We start from the raw sequence: 21189 nt of genomic DNA, 5'->3' as shown, positions 1-21189 counted from the left end.
ACATAACAGGCCAATATCCCAGGCCCTTCCAGCTGTAGTCTCTGAAAGCCCATGGAGAAACCATTCATCCCAACGAGCTCTAAAGGCAAATGGAAGCTCATAAATAGAGATTTGACTGTATAGACTTTGCATTTTATCGGCCAGGGAACTCTCCAACCCAGGGAGGGAGGAATAGATGGTGAGAGAGGGGATGGAGAGAGAGAGAGAGAGAGAGAGAGAGAGAGAGAGAGAGAGAGAGAGAGAGAGCGGTGAAGAGAAGGCTGGAAAGATATAAAGAAAGTGGAGAGGGAAGAAGAAATAGGATCATAAGAATGAGGGAGAGCGAGAGAGAGAGAGAGAGAGAGAGAGAGAGAGAGAGAGAGAGAGAGAGAGAGAGAGAGAGAGAGAGAGAGAGAGAGAGAGAGAGCAGGGTCACAAATCTTGCTGCTATTCTAGTATGTGACATCTTCGCTTGTTTGCTGCTGCTCATTAACAAACAATACAGCTGTGAAATTGGTTTAATGACAAAGTAATAAAATTGCTATTCTGCTCACAGATGGCCCCAGGCACTGCAAGATTCTGCCAGGTTGGCCGTGCGCATTCAGCTGCTTATTCATGAAAACGGCATCCTTCACTTTTTCTCTCTTTCTCTCTCCCCTCTCGCTTTCTTTTTTAAACTCTCTACCTGCAAATGAAATAAATTAACCTCCTTTTCCCCCTTGTATTCTCCTTGAATTCTCTCTCATCTACTCTCTGTCACCCTTTTGCTCTCTGTGTGTGTGCGTCTCTCTCTCTTCCGTATTCTCTCTAGCTCTCGCTCTCGCTGTTTCCAGCTCTTACCCCTGAACAGAAATTACCACCTTAAAATAAAAAGGAGGCTCGCCCACGCAAAGGCAGCTCGACTTTATTTCAAACGCAGAGGCCTTGTTATTAAACAACCCACCAATAAAACCAAGCCATTGAGGAATAAAAGAGAAGAGAAGTACAAAGACATCCCCCCCTCTATTTCTCGCCCCCTCTCTCTATTTCTCTCCCCCTCTCCCTCTCTCCCTCCTGCCTGCCTTGCCTGGCTTCTTCTAGCATGGTGCCTTGTTCTGAGATTTCTACAGCCCTCTCTGGAAAGGATGGACTTAGTTACGGGAAAACAACAAAAAAATAGCTTAATATTTCTATGATCAGCTGAGCGTGCCAGCTTTTCTTAAGGAGCCACCTGTTTTTCATAACTCCCCTCTCACAGGGAGGTGGGCACCTCTCTCGCCCCGTGACCATGGCGTGGTGGGTGCACTGTGCCAGCCTATGACCCAATGTGGCCCTTCATACCCAGACAGGTGGACATGGTCTTGTTAATCTCACCCAACCATCACAGTTGGCACTGCCACCCATTACACGCAAAGGCAGCCACACACATTAATCAGCTGTGAAAGCACTTACTGTACGCATGTTACGCTAATGCCTGAGTGTGAGAACCGTGTATGTGTTTGGCACTGTAAGTGGATGTATGGGTGTGTCTGTGTGACTGAGCTAGACTTTAGTCTCTCATTCAGCCGCCCTTAGCGAAACGATTAAACAAATAAAACTGCTACACGACACAAGAGGGATTCTGTTCTGGCAATAATCAAAAATATGTTTTTCTCCTCCCAAACACAGAAAATGTCTTGACTAAAGTGGGATTAATATTACAGCATCACAAGAACAGCCAGATCAAATGATCCTGGAGGGAGGGGGGTGTTGGGGGGGTGAGGCACTTGGGATCTGACAACAGAGTCAATTCTGCTAATTAACTGCCAATTAGCGGTCCCTAAATGAGAGGATCATGGTGCCCGTGTTGGCAGCGCCCGGTAAGCACACACACACAAACACACGCAAGCAAGTAAACACACACACATGCAAGCAAGCACACACACACACACACACACAAACACACACACAGATAGAGATAGACATCCACCTGGCAGCTCCACACTCCAGCTGTATATTTAGAAGTCCAGGGGCACAAGATGGCCACCGTTGGGACTCCCAGGCCGCAGCCAAAAAAAGGCCTGACATTTCCATCTGGGTCAAAGTTAAATGGATAACCAGCAACTTCAGTCAACTATACCACCAATGCAGGAGAAAGAGAGGGTGAGAGAGGTTGAGAAAGAGAAACAGAGAGAGAAGGAGAGGGGGTGGAAAGGAACTCAAATGCCTCTCTGTAAAACCCCAAAATGCTTAGATGAGTGAGAGGATATATAAAACACAAGACGAGGTTGGGCCAATTTCATATTTTTACATTACATTTGGAAAATATGAGTTATTATTTAGCATTTCATAACAGCTCCTCACGCCAAGACGGAGGGTCGTAAAAAGTCGTCTTTCTAAGTGTCTCATTGGGCTTTCTCAAGGGGGAGGAAAAAGCTTGCAGTAAGTGAAGTAACAAAAGCTGGCCTTGGTCTTTTTTTCATCCACCAGACACCACTATAGACACATGTTGTGTATCCAGTTATCCACACCACTAATAAGATGTTGCATGTGAATCTACAGCAGCATATGCCTCTCTACTGTGAGTTCAAGTCTGAGGGAGGAAGGGAGAGAGAGGAGGGAGAGGGAGAGAGAGGGGGGATAGCATGCTGAAAAGGGAGTTCCACTGCAGTTAGCTAACACACTAACTATGACAGGCTGATCTGGGAGAATACAATTTTTAACTTTACTGATTCTGGCAGGATGGAGGGAAAAAAATGGCGTTGTGCGGTCCAAGACTGTGACATCACACATCACTTTCGAGGGGTGCAGACAGACCCACGTATCGCCCCCCCCGTATCCCCTCGCTTTGCCTTTCCTAGATCCTAAAGATCCCGTCTAGCCTGACAATCTCCAGCCTTGGCATCAATGGGTACTTGGCGCCATGGTTTGCCAGATATCCATCCCCTTATCACCTGTGTTCTGGCAGAGGCTAAAGGTCGTACCAGATCCGCCCCTCTGTCTTAATAACTCACTCATTGTATTCCTTTCTGCCGCTAATTAGAGCCTCTCTCTCTGTGTGTGTGCATGTGTGTGTTGTCGCCAGTGAGGAGTCGTAGAAGTAAAAATCGTTTGTGGTTCAGTGCCCTCAAAATTGTTATTAGTGCTCCAGTGCTATGACACTCAGTCATTATGGCCTCAGAGACCTGCTCTCTCTCTCTCTCTCTCTCTGACTCTCCCTCTCTCTGTGTTTCTCTCTCTCTCTCGCTTTGTCCCCCCCCCCACCCCCACCCCCCATCTGGCCTTCCTGCCTGTGAGATGAGGGAATAATGAGGGGACGATTTCCTTCCTTTTTTTAGACGCTGTTGCTCTCCTCGGTCGTCTGTCATCGGACTCATCTCTCAGGGCTGCGTAATAACCCAGTGTGTGTGTTGTGTGTGTGTGTGTGTGTGTGTGTGTGTGTGTGTGTGTGTGTGTGTGTGTGTGTGTGTGTGTGTGTGTGTGTGTGTGTGTGTGAGGGTAAATAATGGCAGGGCCGGTGTGTTGATGGTGGTGAGCGGGGATATGTCATGCTGGGTCTGATGCTGAGACATGAAAGGATCCGGTCAGGCCCCATTTAGCCCAGACTGATAGAATGACACAGAGCTGTTGCATTCTGCTCATAATGACAACTGCAGCTGGATTCTATATTGTGGATCCTTGCCTCCAGTCCCTGCGCTGTTCCAAGGCACTTCAACCTGACCCAAGGCCTGCTGATTCACCTCCTCTGCTAGGCGGAACCTCTAGTCACGATCCTCAGCCTCTTTTTCAATCTCAAACAAATGCTGCAATGTTTTCTGACCACTCCCCAATACTGTTAGCATGGTGTTAATCTCCAGACTGTAAGCAGAGCAAACAAGACACTAACTAATGGTAAACTAATGTCCCCCACCACACTGTACACACAGTGTCTACTCTACACACACAGAGAGTGCAGTGTCACTCTAGTTATTAACACACACAGTGTTTGAGGAACAATGAACCCCGCCTCCTCCTCCTCCATTAAAAATCAGTGCAGTGACTAAGTGTACTTTAACCTGCACCTTTTGTTCCATATTAGCAGCACTGGGCTAATGGGGTGTGGGTGGTATAAGCTAAGAGGTGAGGTTATGGGGGGGTACCCTTGAAATCCACCTATCCAGTTGAGGTGAGGGGCAGGTAAGTGTGCAGGGGGAGGTTAGTGAAGGGCTTAGCAGGGGGAGAGGGAGAGAGAGCGGGAGATGTGCCGTCCATTGACACTACACAGAGCGCCCTTGTGCCCTCCTCGGGCACCGATTGTGCCGGCAGACAAAGCCGTGATTCAGCACATCCTTCCCCAAGGGAGAGAGCTGGAAACTGAAGACGGCAGCCGTCCCTCATTCTCCATCTTTTTTTCCCTCCCTGTGTCTATCTCTCTGTCGCGGGCCAATAACCCGGCAGCGCCTCGAATCAAAGGGAAGCAGCACACAATGCACTCACTCGACCAGCCAGGAATTTCAGAGGCCTTTTTATTTCTGGCCCCATCAACAGGAATTTCATATGGCTGAAATATCCTCTGTCATATCCTGGGTGGAAGGGGGAACCATCTCTTAGGCTCTTGGCCCTGGGAGGGGACGACACCAGTCCAGAGGGAGAGGGGCCTGGGGGCCGAGGGGATGGGGCCCAAACCACACTGCCATGCCTGGTTATAAAAACAAAACTCAGTGCATCATATCTGTGGCTCATCTTTCATGCACCATAAAACACCAAATAACACAGTGCTGGCTCACAACGGCCACCCTTTGACTCACCTCTACCCCACAATGCCACCAGAGACATGCCCACAGAAGCCCCTATAAGCACCTCTTTATTTGTGAAAAAATATTCCTGGTGTGTTTTTGTTAGCTAGAACAAATGTATAAGTGTAACTAAGGCTGGGGCCATGGGTTCTGGCTCACAGTGTGTCTGGGCTGGCTCTGGCTGGGAGACTGGGCCTGCCTAGACGCATTTTCAGCCTCTTTAGAAACGAATCAGCAGCATTTCTGGTGGCTGGGGCTTGGACTTCATGGCCCCCGAGAACGGAGACACTATCTATCTGTCTCTCTCTGTCGCTATTTCTCTCTCTCTCTCTTGCTCTCATTCCTCTCAGGTTAAATAGACTATTTCTGCATTAATCACCATGACACAGGCAAGGCAACTCAATTTTCTGCTTCTGTAGGTAAGGTGCGTGGCGTCCCGAAACAGCGGCACGGTGAGGCATGAAAAAGGCAAGCGGGGGCTAATCTTTGGTTACTGGTGTAATTGAAATGCTATCCACACTGTAGGGTGCATTAAAGTCTGATAACAGCGGTTCCTGTGGCCAATTTAAGTAGCTTGACTTCCCTCGGCTAAAAATAAAAGAGAAAGAGAGGGGGAAGAAAAAAATGGTCTGACAGATAAGGCAGACAAACTGAACTAATTCTCCAGGCATGTTTCTCATTGTGATCCAGGAAAAATGAGAAAAGAAATTAATCATGGAACCAAAAAAATCTATTGACCCTCGGGTGTCTTGTCAGGCTGGGAGTGTGATAAACCTAAAAGCTTGCTTAATGTCGGCCTGCCTGTACCCAACAGATAGAGCACTTTGTAAATGAACCCGCTTTGATAAATATATTAAGGAAAGCTGCGAATAAAAGGCAGAGACTTCTCATTTGTAAATAGAACCCTCGCTACATGGAATTAGAATGATAAAATGGGGTTCCATGTAATTAAGTTTGTGTAAGACCTGAAATCCGTGCAAATACCTTCCCGGAATTCTGAAAGGAAGTTGTCAGTTCAATTAATCTGAACATCACCCTGAGAATGAACTGAACAAAATTAAGCCTCAGATAAAACCTGGGCTAGTATTTTGATAAGTAATTCCTGTATCATTTCTTTGCTTCTGTGATCATTTTATTTAATCCACCACCCCCAGTTATATGCTAAGCCATCTACAAAGAGACTGCTGGCCAGGCCACGAAACCTTAATCCACCATATAGCACGTGTAAAATGGGGTGGGGGCGGTTGGCGGGTTTGGCTTGTGTGGCGGTGCTGGTGGTATTGGTAGTGGATAAAGGGGAGGTAAGGTGGGGGGTGGTGTATGATCTCTCCTTTTTGCTTTAACCATATCAAAGTGAATACATGTATATCAAACAGCAGAGACCAGTGACTTAATGCTAAACACTTTGCAGATAAAGCCGTAACATCCTGATAGCTCGCATCCAGCGATGCCACAGAGGTAGTGTGTGTGTGTGTGTGTTGTGTGTGTGTTTGCATGTGTGTTAGGAGGGGGGACTGTACATAAACGGTTTTCACACTTTAGGAGTCTTAGCCGTCTTGGCTGCCGAGTGGGAAGAGGGAGGAAAAGGCTTTTGAAAATGAAAGGCGGAGTGATGCTGGTGGCAGAGATAGGAGTACATGAAGACTTGACTCACCAGTTGTTTACTTGTAAGATGGTGAGGCCTGTGTCTTGGGCTAGCTGCTTTTTCTGTTCTTCAGAGGGGTACGGGTGCTACAAGAGAAAGACAGAGAGATAGACGAGATGGGTTTTCTTTGTACAACGAGATTAACAGAAATATTAATATAGCACATAACACAGAGAAAGAGAGAGAGAGAGCCGAGGCATGGACGTTGTAGCTCCCAGTCATGATTATGTACAGGTGTATTACATTCTGTGTGTTCTGGTATAACATGTATTGTGTAGGTGAAGACTATACCTTCCCATGAGCTACACCCGACCCCGCCCCTCCCTATGTATAGACATTACATACAAAGCACACACGTGAACACCCACATATGAACACACACACGCACACACAAACTGCACAAATCAGTGCAAACCTGTCGAGAGGTGGCCAAACAAGTTTGTCAAAACTGCCGACTGTGATAACCCTTCCCCATCCCCTCCCACACACACACTGACAAGACTTTCAAACACACACACACACACACACACACACACACACACACACACACACACACACAGCCTCTCTCCCCTCAATCTCCAGTGTCTTAGACTGCCTTTTGTAATACAATATAACAGAATGAGTGGGTGAAGATCTGAATACATTAATTTTTTTCTTGAATGTCCGGAAAAACATGCTACTGTGATGTCTGTTTCATAGAGAGCAGTTGAAAGCAGCACCTGAGAGAAACAGAACAGGGTGCTAGGAAATGTCTCCTCTCTCTCGCCAACACTTGCAATATAATTCTCAGAGTGGAGCTGCAATGATACTATCTGTGTTAACTTCAATATAGCAAACATGAGATGATAGAAATGGTAGACCTTGGGCCTGTTGTGTGTGTCTCCATGCTCTCGCTGCTATGAAGCATGACAAAACAACAGTGATCGCTGGTGACAGATGTCTTTAAGGGCCAGATTAGGCTATGCGTTTCATTCAGCCGCTCCGCACACATGACACAGACACACATGACACACACACACACATTTATGCATGGCATGCACACACACACACGACACACACAGGGGTTTAAAAGGCGACACCTTAATCCTACTCATTTTTGGGGTGGGTTGAAAATCCATCGACACACGCTTTACCCTCTCCCACCCCTCCTCCCACCCCTCCTCCCACCTCCTCCCTCCTCCCTACTCCCACCCCCTCCCTCTCCCACCCTTCTCCCACCCCCTCCCTCCCACCCCTACCCCTCCTCCCTCTCCCACCCCCTCCTCCCTCCTCCCTCTCCCACCCCTCCTCCCTCCTCCCTCCTCCCACCCCTCCTCCCTCCTCCCACCCTCCTCCCACCCCTCCTCCCTCCTCCCTCTCCCACCACTCCTCCCTCCTCCCTCCTCCCTCTCCCACCCCTCCTCCCACCTCCTCCCACCCCTCCTCCCTCCTCCCATCTCCCACCCCTCTCCCTCCCTCCTCCTCCCTCTCCCACCCCCTCCTCCCTCCTCCCTCTCCCACCCCTCCTCCTCCCTCCTCCCTCCTCCCACCCCTCCTCCCTCCTCCCTCCTCCCTCCTCCTCCCTCTCCCACCCCTCCTCCCTCCTCCCATCTCCCTCATCCCACTCCTCCTCCCTCCTCCCTCCAATGCCAAGAGTGTGCAAAGCTGTCATCAAGGCAAATGGTGGCTATTTGAAGAATATCAAATATAACATATATTTTGATTTGCTTAACACTTTTTTGGTTACTACATGATTCCATATGTGTTATTTTATAGTTTCGATGTCTTCACTATTATTCTACAATGTAGAAAATACTAACAATAAAGAAAAACCCTTGAATGAGTAGATGTTCTAAAACTTTTGACCGGTAGTGTAACTTCAAAAGATAATCGTTGCTCGATAACCATTTCCTAATTTACAGCTACAAGAATAGATACAGTATAATAGAGCTTTTTCTATCCTATCAGTAGAACAAACAGTTGAACATTTCTTCAGGTAACATTGTCTGTCTCAATGTGCCCATTTTAATTAAATGAAAGTTGAAAAAACGTTTGAGGAATGTGCTCAATTAATAACAAACAGGGCTGGGATTGGACAAATAATGAACCCAGGCTGCAAGGAGGATTAATCTGATTTCTACTTGTGTATGCAGTCCCTTTTAATATGCTAAAATCATTAACAAAGAAAGATGATAATGCTTACATAGAAATACATTGTTTGATTGCCAGGTGCTGACATTTCCTTGGCTGAGGCAGTCAGGGATTTTTTCGGTGTTTGTGTGTGTCTCCACCCTTATGAGTGTGTGTTTGTCTGTTTCTCTTTCATCCCTGCACAACAACATGTAATACGAGTAGGGACCTTTCCTCCCTCTCCTTCCACTCTCAGCTTGCCTGGCTTTTTCACATTAGCAATGACCTCGGCCACACACACATACACACACACACACACAATAATGGGCAGCGGAGGTGAGGGGAGAGGAGCAGGCAGGGCCAGATTGGAAATGGGAGTGGGTCATTTACATTGTATTAAGGCTTCCTCAGACTCTCAGGCTCAGACCCGGTCATCAATCGCCCCCACTGTCAGCCGGGCCGGGTGATAAATACAGCGGGCCGTGTCATGCCGTGGCCAGCAGCACCACATAATGACTGGTTTGAACAAACAAGAAAGATGTCTCATCAAGGAGAGTGGGGATGTTAAAGCCCCTTGCAGCAAAAAGCCCTGAGTAAGGAGATTTACTCTGACCACATAGACACAACACTAAAAAATCCTATTTCACTCAACCTCACTCCCTTCCTCCACCAGACCCCACGCCTCACACACAGTATATATACACACACACGCACACACACAGTATTTGTGTGCCTGTGTCTTACAGTTTACAGCCACCCCCCTCTCCACTCCTCCAGCTCCCCTCCTCATCTCTCTCTCTATTTATCCCTCTCTCTTGTTCCCTTCTGTTTTTATGACTGAGAGACTGCAGGCCACCCACAAGTTAACGTTGTGGCAGCTTTCCTTAAAACATGAGGGCTCTGAAAATCGCGGCCACACAAAATGGAGAGTGCCGCGGTCTAGGAGGTAATACAGGCTGGGGTGTAGAGCAGTGCTGTGTACACACAACCCAGAGAACTAGGCCATCATGGTAGGCTAGCGTTTACATGGCTACAGCAGCTGGGAAATTGGAGAAAGGGAATTTAGCCTTCTGAGCAACCTTTTCACGTTCATTGACTCCGCAAAAAATCTATGACAGTAAATCACCAACGTCAAAGAAAAAATACCAGAGAATGATATCCTCTGAGTGAGAGACAAATGTGTTAAGTCGAAAATAATAAATCATTCAGTGTTTTTGATTGGTGATTGGTTTTCTCTTTCCTAAGATGTCCGCCCACCGTCAGAAGCGTGTGTGTGTGACATGATTTGTTAATGGATGGAACACAAACCAAACCCAAAGAGATCAAAGAGGTTATTGAAAATCTCCCTCAGCTAGCTTTGAACGGAATCAATAGAGTGAGTTACAAACACCAAGACCAATATCCTGAAAATGTAAACCGCTCCATCCAGTCTATAAATAATTAGGCCTAGAAATGAGCACTGCATTTTATTGCCCAGGCGATCGAAACAGCTCTGTTAATTACGCAGAAGCCCGTTAATGGCACAAGCATGCGCTATCCCACCACCACGCTCCTTTAATTCCTATTATCTGACCAACAGATACACCCCCAGTACACACACACACACACACACACACACACACACACACACACAAACAAACAAACAAACAATACACACTCGTGATGGAGGTGGATCGTGTTCTGCCAGACTGAGGACTTCTGTGTGTGGGTGTGTTGGCTCTGTTGGCCAAATGACAGGGTGTGAAGCTCTCGGTGCTCTCTGATAGTGCTGAATGTAATGGCCCCTGCGGTTGCTGCACATTACCAGCTGAGCTAGGCTTCCATCATCCCTTCCACTCCTACTGCATACCCACCCATTCAAATCTACTGGATGTATTTACTATGTATCAAATGTATATACAGTACAGTGGTAATCCCCACAACACACATCCCTGCTCCCTATACACCCTCACCCTAATGCGACTGCCCAGCCATTACCCTGCCCTCTCCCCCCCCTCACCCCTTCACCCCCATCCCTTCACCCTGAGCCTACTGCAGACCCTAGCTGATGGATGACATCATCAGCGGCAGGGCCAGTGTCGCGGTGTCCTGCAAACCCATTCCACGCTAATGAATCCCTCCCACCCTCCCTCCCAGGAAATCACAGCCCATTGGCTGTTTACCCCTGACGCCATGGCAACACACCACCAACCATTTGTTTTGTTTTTCTGCCTTGTGTTGATTGGTGTGATTTTGTCCCATCCTTGTCACTTTAGGCGTATTAAAACAATATATCTTTCCAGTCTTTATTTCAACAATATTTAATAACAACACCACTTAGCAAACTGACGTGATAACTGTTTAAGTGTCAAATATTTTTGACAGTATTGCTTATTGTGTTGATAGGGTTTGGTGGGACCATATTGCAATAATGTGTGTGTGGATCTTCTATACTGCTTTATGCAGCAATGTATTATTCAAATGTAGGATTTCATATATTTTCCAAATTGATTGCAATCTTATTTGTGTTTTAATCAAAGTGACAATAATAATATTCACAGTCTAAATAAAAATAATCAAATAAAGGCATGACATTTTAATATGCATTCTGCATAGAGCTGGAGTAAGATTCGCACATTTTAAATATAAATATGCCATTATTAATATTATAACAGTTATGACTTTTATGACAAATGACAATGAGATTAAATAGACAGAGGCATTTCTTATACACTGAGTATACAAAACATTAAGAACACCTTACTTTTGGTTTTGTACCAAGCTTCAAACAGCTGAAACAACAATATTTTTGGTTATGGAAAATAGATTTCACAGCAGTTTAGATGGCACAATGATTCTCTACACTATACAAGCTTATTTTGTCACATGAACTGAAATTAGGCAAACTATTAGAGTTTTAGCAAACAGGAAATGGTGAAGCGATTTCTGCATAGTGCAACTCAATGTTAGGAAGGTGTTCCTAATGTTTGGTATATTCAGTGGAAATCAGATAGATATGGCATACATCTATCCAGTTTGAAAATTTGAAGTTACCACTCATAATTTGATTACTCTGCACGGCACGGTAGCAAGTTTTCTTTTGTGATGGGAATGAATTTCATCATGAAAGCCATTTTCCTTGAATTGTTGGATTTAGTTCATCAGCCTGGAGTCTGACAACGTCACATGGACTGACAATTGACAATATAATATTTTTTACGCTCTAGCTATTTCATTTTGGTCCATTTTTACTCAGAAGATAATGAACATTTGACGACTGAAATGTAGGTCTATATTTTGTGAAACCTTGCTTGTTGTTGAAACTCAAAGACAAGGTTTTTGGCAGCTATGTACTTCTTTCCTCTCCTCCGCTCATCCTGTGTCTGTGTGTCTTTGTGTGGGTGATTTTAGGTGGGTGGAGGGGGTTGGGGGGGAGGGGGTAGGTTAGTGTTTGTTTTATTTTCCTGGGGACTAAGCTTCTTCCTGACAACAGGGAGAAAACAGGCAAGAATGCCACATGACTCAATGACTCAACCTCTGTTGCTTTTAAACTGCCTGACACTACGCCAGACAAACACACACACACACGCACGACAAACACACAAACACGCATGCACGCACACACTCTCACACAACCATCCAGCAACAATCCAGACCCCATCCATACCTATACACATACACCATAGCCTTTTCTCTACACCAGCCATACATACCACTGTATTCCCCTCTCTAGACTACAGTCTGCTACAGTCTTAACTCAACTCAGCTCAACAATCGCTGGCTGGCCTCCTGCATGGGGCTCCTGGCCCACAGCCAGTCAGCATGTTTGCACTGTACCATTCGTTTATGTTCACTGGAGATTGTGCAAGGTTTTAGAGCAGCTACTCCAGCATACCCACTCACCTGCCAAGCAAACTGTTGCCCCTGGGAAGGAGGGAGGGAGGGGGCAGATGAGCAGACACAGGGGCTGAGGCTCATGGTAATGGCCTACACCCAGCAGCCAATCAGAGGAGAGAGAGGTTTACGATGTACTGTACTGTATATCTCCTGGTGATAACATCCTTATTTTCAACTATCTAAGGAACGATCCACAGTGGGGAAGGTAAAGTGTGGTGTTACCACAGCCGAGTGGCGCAGTGGTCTAAGGCACTGCATCGCAGTGCTAGCTGTGCCACTAGAGATCCTGGTTCGAATCCAGGCTCTGTCGTAGCTGGCCGCGACCGGGAGACCTATGGAGGGGTGTACAATTGGTCCAGGGTAGGGGAGGGAATGGCCGGCAGGGATGTAGCTCAGTTGGTAGAGCATGGCGTTTGCAACGCCAGGGTTGTGGGTTTGATTCCCACGGGGGGCCAGAATGAAAATGTAAAAAAATAATAATGTATCACTATGGATAAGAGCGTCTGCTAAATGACTAAAATGTATATGGGGAGCAGGTGGATGGAGTGTTTGGGGAGACCCTTGTATCTGTGGGGACAAATGCCTTGTGTGTGTGTGTGGTTTTCTGGACTCTTGTCTCAGATGTGGCCTTCAGCCATAGAGATGGGCCTGTTTAATCATCAGATCAAGTGTATGGCTTCTCTTTCCACCACACGGCAACATCATCGCTTTCAAGGGGAGGAATACGATCTCCCCATCCTTCCAGAGGGGGCCTGGTCTCTCTCTATTTCTCTCCCTCCATACTCGACGGCCCCGGCGGCTATCCTCAACACCAGCCAGTCTGGCCTCCTCTTCTCTTCTCCTCTCCTTTGAAATGTTCCACTCACACTTTAAGCCGGGTCTTACAGGGCAGGAATTTGGCCTGCTTTTTCAGACCAGGCTCTTTCTGCTGCTTTGTTGTTGGTAACTGGCTGCTGTGGGGCACCGGAGCTCAGAGCTCGCCTGATGTCAACACTCAGGCACACTTTGTACTGCCCCGTGAAAACTTCATCAATGGCTTTACATGGTCAAATTAACTTTACTGTCCATTTTCATGAAAAAGTCATGGGTTTCTATTGTGTTTAACACTACAACTGCTAAAGCAGTCATTTTGACTGATCATAAATATATTTATTTTATTACTCTGCCATTTTTAAAGTCATACCCCCCTCCATCCTTGACTTTTCCTAAATAAGTCTATATAACACACTGTCGTTGTTAGAATCTTAATATCACAAACAGAACTGGAGTTATAACCCGTTTTAGGAGGTCATTATTTGAATGGTTTCCCCCCCATTGCCCCTCTTCTCCCGTCAGTAGGACCTGCTCCACTCATTCTCCTGACAGTAGGACCTGCTCCACTCATTCTCCAGACAGTAGGACCTGCTCCACTCATTCTCCCGACAGTAGGACCTGCTCCACTCATTCTCCAGACAGTAGGACCTGCTCCACTCATTCTCCAGACATTAGGACCTGCTCCACTCATTCTCCCGACAGTAGGACCTGCTCCGCTCATTCTCCCGACAGTAGGATCTGCTCCACTCATTCTCCAGACATTAGGACCTGCTCCACTCATTCTCCCGACAGTAGGACCTGCTCCACTCATTCTCCAGACAGTAGGACCTGCTCCACTCATTCTCCAGACAGTAGGACCTGCTCCGCTCATTCTCCCGACAGTAGGACCTGCTCCACTCATTCTCCAGACAGTAGGACCTGCTCCACTCATTCTCCCGACAGTAGGACCTGCTCCGCTCATTCTCCCGACAGTAGGTCCTGCTCCACTCATTCTCCCGACATAGGAAGGTGCAGTGCCCAGTTGAAACTGAACCTGAACTATACCGAAACTAATTTCACACATTTAACAACAGATTAAATAAATGGAGTAAAGTATGATGGGGGAGAATGGGGGAGTTGATGAGCGAGGGGAAGCGAACGATGCATAATTACGTAATCACCGATTGTGAATGAAGAACAGGGCGGGCCATTCTATTGTATTGGTATATTCTAATTATAATCTCAAAATGGTATGTACCCTGTATCAGTCCACCAAATCCAAGCAATCTTTTCAGTCTACTCCGGCCTACTTGGAGTACACAGTGAGAGCGTGCATAATTTACAATGGCAAGAAGACCAAGACGAATGGATGCACATGCTGCATTAGCATTGCTACAAGATCTGAATGAAAACAACTCAGATGGTGGGAAAGAAATGAATCATGACATCTTTGATGATTCTTCTTCTGATTCTGTGCCTCAGCCTGAACCTACACCTCAGAGGCCTAAGCGCAAAAAAACTAGAACGTTGCGCACTGAGCAGGTGCCCATGCCACCACCAAATGAAACGGTGAGACAGGAGAGAGGAAGGTTTGGCACTGTTTGGATCTAACAAGTTGGTGACAATGTCTTCACTGAGAAAGCAGGCCCTACATCTCAAGCAAAAAACAACATCAGCAACGCACTCACCAGCTTTCGTTGTTTACATGTATGTGACATGGACATGCTACAGCACATCAGGGACTGTACTGTGGCTAAGGCGCACACGGAGCAAGGAGACACTGCCTGGGATCTGTCTGTTGATGAGCTGGAAGCGTTCATTTCAATCCTGTATGTCCGTGGAGCATTTGGTGGAAAGAGCGTGTATATGGTATATGCTTCTGGTGAGAAATGTATGGGATACCTTTGTTTGGAGAAACCATGTCACGGGACCTCTTCTGAGAGATCATGCCTTACTTCCGTTTTGATGACAAAGAAACGAGAACGCAACGACTGGAAACAGACAAATTCGCCATGGTATCCGACATTTGGAACAAGTTTGTACAGAACAGCATTGCATGTTACAAACCAGCAGAGAACATCACTGTTGCTCGTTGCGCTTTGCGCAATATATTGCGAGTAAACCCGACAAGTTTGGAATTACTTTTTGGTTAGCCGCTGACATCGACACCAAGTACATGCTGAGCGGCTTTCCATATCTGGGAAAAGATCCACATCAGGCAGCAGGTGAGCGAGTGTCGGAGAATGTGGTGATGAGGCTTGTGGGACCTTACATTGGCACGGGGAGAAATGTCACCATGGACAATTTCTTCACTTCACTGACATTGGTGAACAAGTTGCTTGCAAATAAAACAAGTCGGCATCATTAACAAAGCGAGACGGCAGCTCCCGCCCTCTGCGCAAAACAAGGCACCTTCACAGCCTTTGTACTCCACAATGGCGCTGAAGAATGATAAGACAAAGCAAGGCAAAAAATAACATTTATTTAATGAGCACCATGCATCTGACAGCTGCCATCGACAGGGACACAATCAACCGGATACTATTACGCAGTACAACCAAAGGTATATCAATATTACATAATAAGCATTGGCATATATAGATAAACTTATGCAATGCATTATGCTCTTCTGTATCAAACATGTTGTTTTTCCTATGGGAAAATAATCTTAATGTTTTTTACTCTACTCTGTTCCATAGGTTGGTTTGGACGTTTTGGATCAGACGGCACAGCTGTACTAGGTGAAAGGAGGAACTAGGCGCTGGCCTGTTACTGTGTTCTACAACATGCTTGACTTGGCTGCTATCAACACACACGTATTGTTCAAGCAGTGCATGAAACTTACCCAATAGCATCATGAGTCTGGCACACGGGCTACGTGAGAGACATAGGGCCAAGGCAGCAGCAAAGATTCCACACAAGCCTTTGCGCGAGCCAGAGGAGACATGGCCAGATGCACAAAGAACAGAACCCAAGACACCTGTGTCACCTGCAAGCGACGTGTTTGTGGAAGTGTGTCAAGCAAGTGAAAGTGGCAAAGATTTGTGTTGATTGTTAGGACAAGGGATAACCGCTAAATTAAATCAAACTGATGCCATTGTGTGAAGCACACTATGTAAGCACGAGCTGACAATATTCAAATAAAATGGACTGCTGTCATATCTACACTTATATTAATTATAATGTCATTTTTGCTTTTGTGCTGATTTTCACTATTTATCAAGCACACTTGGCGCTTATAATGATGTTTAGGCTACTGTTTTTATCATTTGGCCGCACGTTTTGCTGTCTGTGCGTCTTTGTGGTTGGGGTATTTTGCAAATATATATATATATATATATAAAGAAGCTGTTCCGTGTTCCAACACAAATGCTTTCTGTTTCATAGTTGTAACAAAGGCACTCCACGAATAAAATTGATTGAACACTTGAAGTTTTTTTTGTTTTTGTTTTTGTTTTTACATATAGCCTACAGTAACATAAACTAATGAAAATGCTATTTTGTTATTTGAAATGAAAATAAATAGTATTCTATTTACCTAACACCTTCATGAACACAACCAAATGATTATGTTTACGATAGCATATGAAATGTATTAATTACACTGTTAGAATGTTGCAGTCAGAATGACTGCTCGTTAGCTTGAAGGGGGGTCCCTCGAGGCCCAGCGGTTCTAGTGTTATTTGCAAGAGGGATTTTTTAAAGACTGTACCAGTGTATCAGTACAGAAAGGGCGGCCATCTTTGGTTCTGCACAGCTTGCAGCGGTGGGTGTGAGGTCATTCATGTATACTCTTTGTAAGTTAATTTTAGGGTCTATAAGCTAGTCATTAGGGTGCTGGTACAGTCACCCAGGGCCAATGAAAAGGGAAAGGGCCCATCCCCCTGGCCTATCGTTCAGGAACCCCCATATCCACACCACTTGCCACTATTGCCTGTCATAAAGTCATTGGGAGCCTTTGCTAGCAGTCCACTGCTAGCGGGATAAACACCAACACCACTTTAATGACCTGAGCACACATTGTAAAGCAGGGAATCTGTGAGCAGGCTTACAGGCTAGCAGGCTAACAAACTGACCTAAGGCTGCAGCTTCCAAGGTCTAAAGACATAGGAGGAGCCTGAAAGTACTCATGTTAACTTAATGGTGGTCAGATCCACCTGGCTATTGTACACAAACGGTGAGGTGAAAGAGAATCTGTGCTAGCCCCAGGCAAGGATAAAGGAAAGGAAAAAATGGCCCTATAGAAATACTTAGTCCTTCATGTTGTAGGAGACAGGCTTCACTCTTCATGTACTGCTACAAAGGCACACAACTCATCTAACTTGTATTCTTCTCTGGGAGACTGAAAAGTCTCACAGTATCAGTAAAGCTGGGACTCATAAGTCCCAAACCAACCCTAGACCTCACATGTCCCATATTGTACACCATTAGGCATCTGACTACCTCTGAACAACCCTGCTACATTATCTAACTCCCCTACCGTCCCTCTCCCCAGGGCCTGAACTTCCATGTTCCATACTTTCATATATTTAGTCTGCGTGAAACAGGACAAGGTTATTACACGCTGAGTGTCCCAGGAATCTCAGTGCCCCTCCAAGGGGCTTCTGGGTTATTTCGAGAGCAACAGGGTCAGACGACTGGGAAACAGCGCCGCCGTACTTCACCTCCTAGCCTCTCCAGTCTGTTGTGAATGAGTCTTAGTATCAACATGAAGAGTTCCCCTAAGTTTCCCCCTTCTCTATTGTGTCCTCTAAACATTGTTTAACTTCCCCAAGAAGGAATAAAGTGGGATTTGATCAAGGAGCAGTGGCACAGGTTAATTTGTGGGGGGAGAGAAGGAGCAGTTTGTTCCCCTATGCTAGACGAGGTCCTGAAAGTGGCACTTGATGGACTCTCCCTCCACTTGAGTATTAAGTTAATGACCGTAAGTATTCAGATACACAACAAGGACGTCTCCATTCTTTTTCTCAGAAAGACACTCCACGTTGGCCTCAGAAAAGGCCACTAAGTTCTGTTGTAATAGTCTGCCCCACGCCCCGGCAACAGCAGAGTAAACACTTAGTGTAGGCTAACAAAACCCCACAGGGCAGGTATGTAATGTCAAGCCTATTTGGAGATGTTATTGCACATTTGTAATGTCAATTTAGTTGGTTTTGGGTCAAAAATCAAAGCAGGAAAACATTTGTCCATTACAGGGTATGAGGGGGGTGATGAGCTGTGTTCAGAAACAGCTGCAGGGGACATTTCCTGTTTGTTAATGACTCTAAATGTGTTCATGTCAACCATGTCAAATCCTTGTTTATCTGAATGGACTGAACACTGCTGGGGTAAGGAGTAACAGGGTCTCCGTTCTGTTACTGAAGGAAGCTCTTAACATTGTGAAAGACAGACACTCAGGCTTGGGCCCATGTCGAGGAAGCGGGGGTGACGTGCTGAGAGTAAACCACAAGTTTATTCATGTCAAATCACAGGCACTTTGAGCGACTCAGGTGGAACAAAGACAGCCAAGCCGCGATCAGTCACCACCCCATCATACCTGTTGTTTCTGTTGCAGGATACCATTTCTGCCTTTCACAAACGCACATCCTTTCATATAGGACGGTTGCATGTCTCAATGAAGATATCTCTGTCAGTCATCAGTGTGTGTGTGTGTGTGTGTGTGTGTGTGTGTGTGTGTGTGTGTGTGTGTGTGTGTGTGTGTGTGTTTGTGTGAATAACTATGTGGCTGTTCACTGAGACATGCACAAGGATCTTTCACTTACTTAATGTTCTACGAGATGACAGAGAAGTTAAAATGCCTGTATGATGAGCTGAGGAGAGAAGAGAGGAATGGAGAAGAGAGGAGTGGAGAAGAGAGGAATGGAGAAGAGAGGAATGGAGAAGAGAGGAATGGAGAAGAGAGGAGTGATAGCTTTTAGAGGTCTAGGATAGCTAATTGTGGCTGTATTCATCCTCCCTCCCTCCACCCCCCTCTCCCTCTCTCTCTTTCTCTGTCTCTCTCCCTGTAGTGCTTTCTGTTCTGATCTTGCCCTGGGGCCGTACTGACCTTTGACCTAGCTGGCCGAAGCTGGCTACAGGCCCCTCATTTGTTACAGGCTTTATCCACTGACAAAGCAGGCAGGAAGCTGGCAGCCACACAGCAACCCCATTGGAACATGACCATCAGCTACCTCCGCTTACCGCTTATTAGACCAGGGTGGGGAGTGTGTGTGTGCGTGTGGGTAGGGAATGTGTGTGAGGGTATGGAGTGTATGTGTATGGAGTGTGTATGTGAGGGTATGGGAGTAAGTGTATGAGTGTGTGCATATGCCCGTGTATGGAGTGTGTCCGTGCATGTGTGTGAGGGGCAGGGGGATCCCAATCCAAAGCGATCGTAGCTTGACCTTTTTCTTTTATGCATGCCGGTGGTTTTGATAACTAATGAAACGCAAATAAGAAAAAGCCTGGAAGCCACAAACGTCCATGTCCCAGGGCAAACCTGTTCAGCTACGCATGTTAGTGACAATCATGCAGGCGTCCAGGCACAGGACTTAGGAGTCCTCACCACGTATTTCTGTTCTGACCATTCCTCTCCCCTCCTCTTGTCCTCTTCTCCTCTCCTCAGCCCACTCATTCTAGCGGCCGGCGGAGCTCACTAAAACATTAGATGATAAGATACTCCACTTTCCTCTCAGCACTCTATAAAAGTCGGATATTTCATACTTCATTTAAATACCTTTCCATTAATAAAGCTGATGAACTTTTACTCCTTAAATCTAATGGTCCATTTTGCCTGACTGCTGCCGCTCGCTTCTCTCCTCTCTCTCTTTTCTCTCTCTCTCTACCATTGAGAAGCCTATGCTAATCCACACACACTCAGTGTATGACTGTCCAGTCAATCTAGTACAGTGATTGAAGGAGGGGGTAAAGAAGGGGATTTGGAGGCATTTAGCTGACCTCTGCCACAGACAAGCAGTGACACGCACCCTATTCTGTGGGACTGCTGGGAGATTTGGCGGTCTCTCTCTCTCTCTCTCTCTCTCTCTCTCTCTCTCTCTCTCTCTCTCTCTCTCTCTCTCTCTCTCTCTCTCACACACACACACACACACACACACACACACACACGGACCCCAAAGTGCAGGGGAGGGTCATTAACCTCTGGGGCTAGAGCTCCCTGGCTCAGAGGCTGTTGACAAGCGTCTGTGTTCTTTTCAACAACTTGTTGACCCACCCCCTCTCCCTTTCTCCCCCCACCCCCCACTCCTCTCCCCCCTTCCTCACCCCTTCCCTTCTCAGGACTGTAACACAACCGCTCGCTGAGGTAACCCAAGCCCCTCCCTCGCTCTCTCTTTCACATCCCTCGCTCAAAGAGAGAGAAAGGAAGAGAGAGAGGCCGACTGGAGGTGTAAGACAGCTGCTGTTGTTTTTTCTTACCCTCCATCCTCTTGCTCTCTCCTGACCTCTACTCTTTCCACCAATCCTCTGCCTGTACTGTGGAATAATGAGTCAATGTTGAGAGAGAGAGAGAGAGAGAGAGAGAGAGAGAGAGAGAGAGAGAGAGAGAGGTGGTGGTGCTACCTGACCACCACCCCAAACCTGAACCTCCAATTAAGGAACCTCACTCTCTCCACCTAGCTAGTGTTCCATTTCGACCTTTCTCTTGTCTATTCCACCCATCCTCATCCCCCACTCCTTTCCTCCCAGCCCCTCCTGATGGCAGGATCAGGGGCATGGCTAGCTGACCTGTCTCGTGATTGATGGTAATGTCTCAGGAAGTCATTTCCCCCCACAGCGCCCTGCCCGCCGCCCTGCTGCCTTTCACCAGGCAGGCTGAACCACTACAAAGGTGACCCAGCCAGCCCATCACAGACACAGACACACAGGCCTATTTCCAACTCTCTGCCTGCTCAGGTCCAGCTGGACCCCCACCAAAAGCCCCCCTAAGGCCCCCCCAAGGCCCCCAGTTCAAACACTGGTGGAGGACAATGGCTCCAGTCAATACCAGGACCCACAGTGGAATGGGTGTGGCTAAGGTGGGGTCGGAGACCATCCATAACACAGATCATCCACAAGGGA

The 21189-nt window shown here is 46.7% G+C and overlaps 1 protein-coding gene across 4 annotated transcripts in view; it reads right to left on the bottom strand.

Moving 5' to 3' along the window:
- Window positions 1–21189, bottom strand: part of LOC121544764 (homeobox protein Meis2) — a 103633-nt gene that overhangs the window by 25752 nt on the left and 56692 nt on the right. For all 4 annotated transcript variants that reach the window (XM_041854895.2, XM_041854893.1, XM_041854896.1 and 1 more), the window contains exon 9: window positions 6367–6443. In XM_041854895.2, the coding sequence (XP_041710829.1) occupies window positions 6367–6443 (77 nt within the window). The remainder of the gene's footprint in view (window positions 1–6366; window positions 6444–21189) is intronic.

Source organism: Coregonus clupeaformis, chromosome 29 (genome assembly GCF_020615455.1).
Source record: "Coregonus clupeaformis isolate EN_2021a chromosome 29, ASM2061545v1, whole genome shotgun sequence".
NCBI lineage: Eukaryota > Metazoa > Chordata > Actinopteri > Salmoniformes > Salmonidae > Coregonus > Coregonus clupeaformis.
Note: the sequence above shows the minus strand (reverse complement) of the source record. Positions and strands in the feature narration are given on the sequence as shown.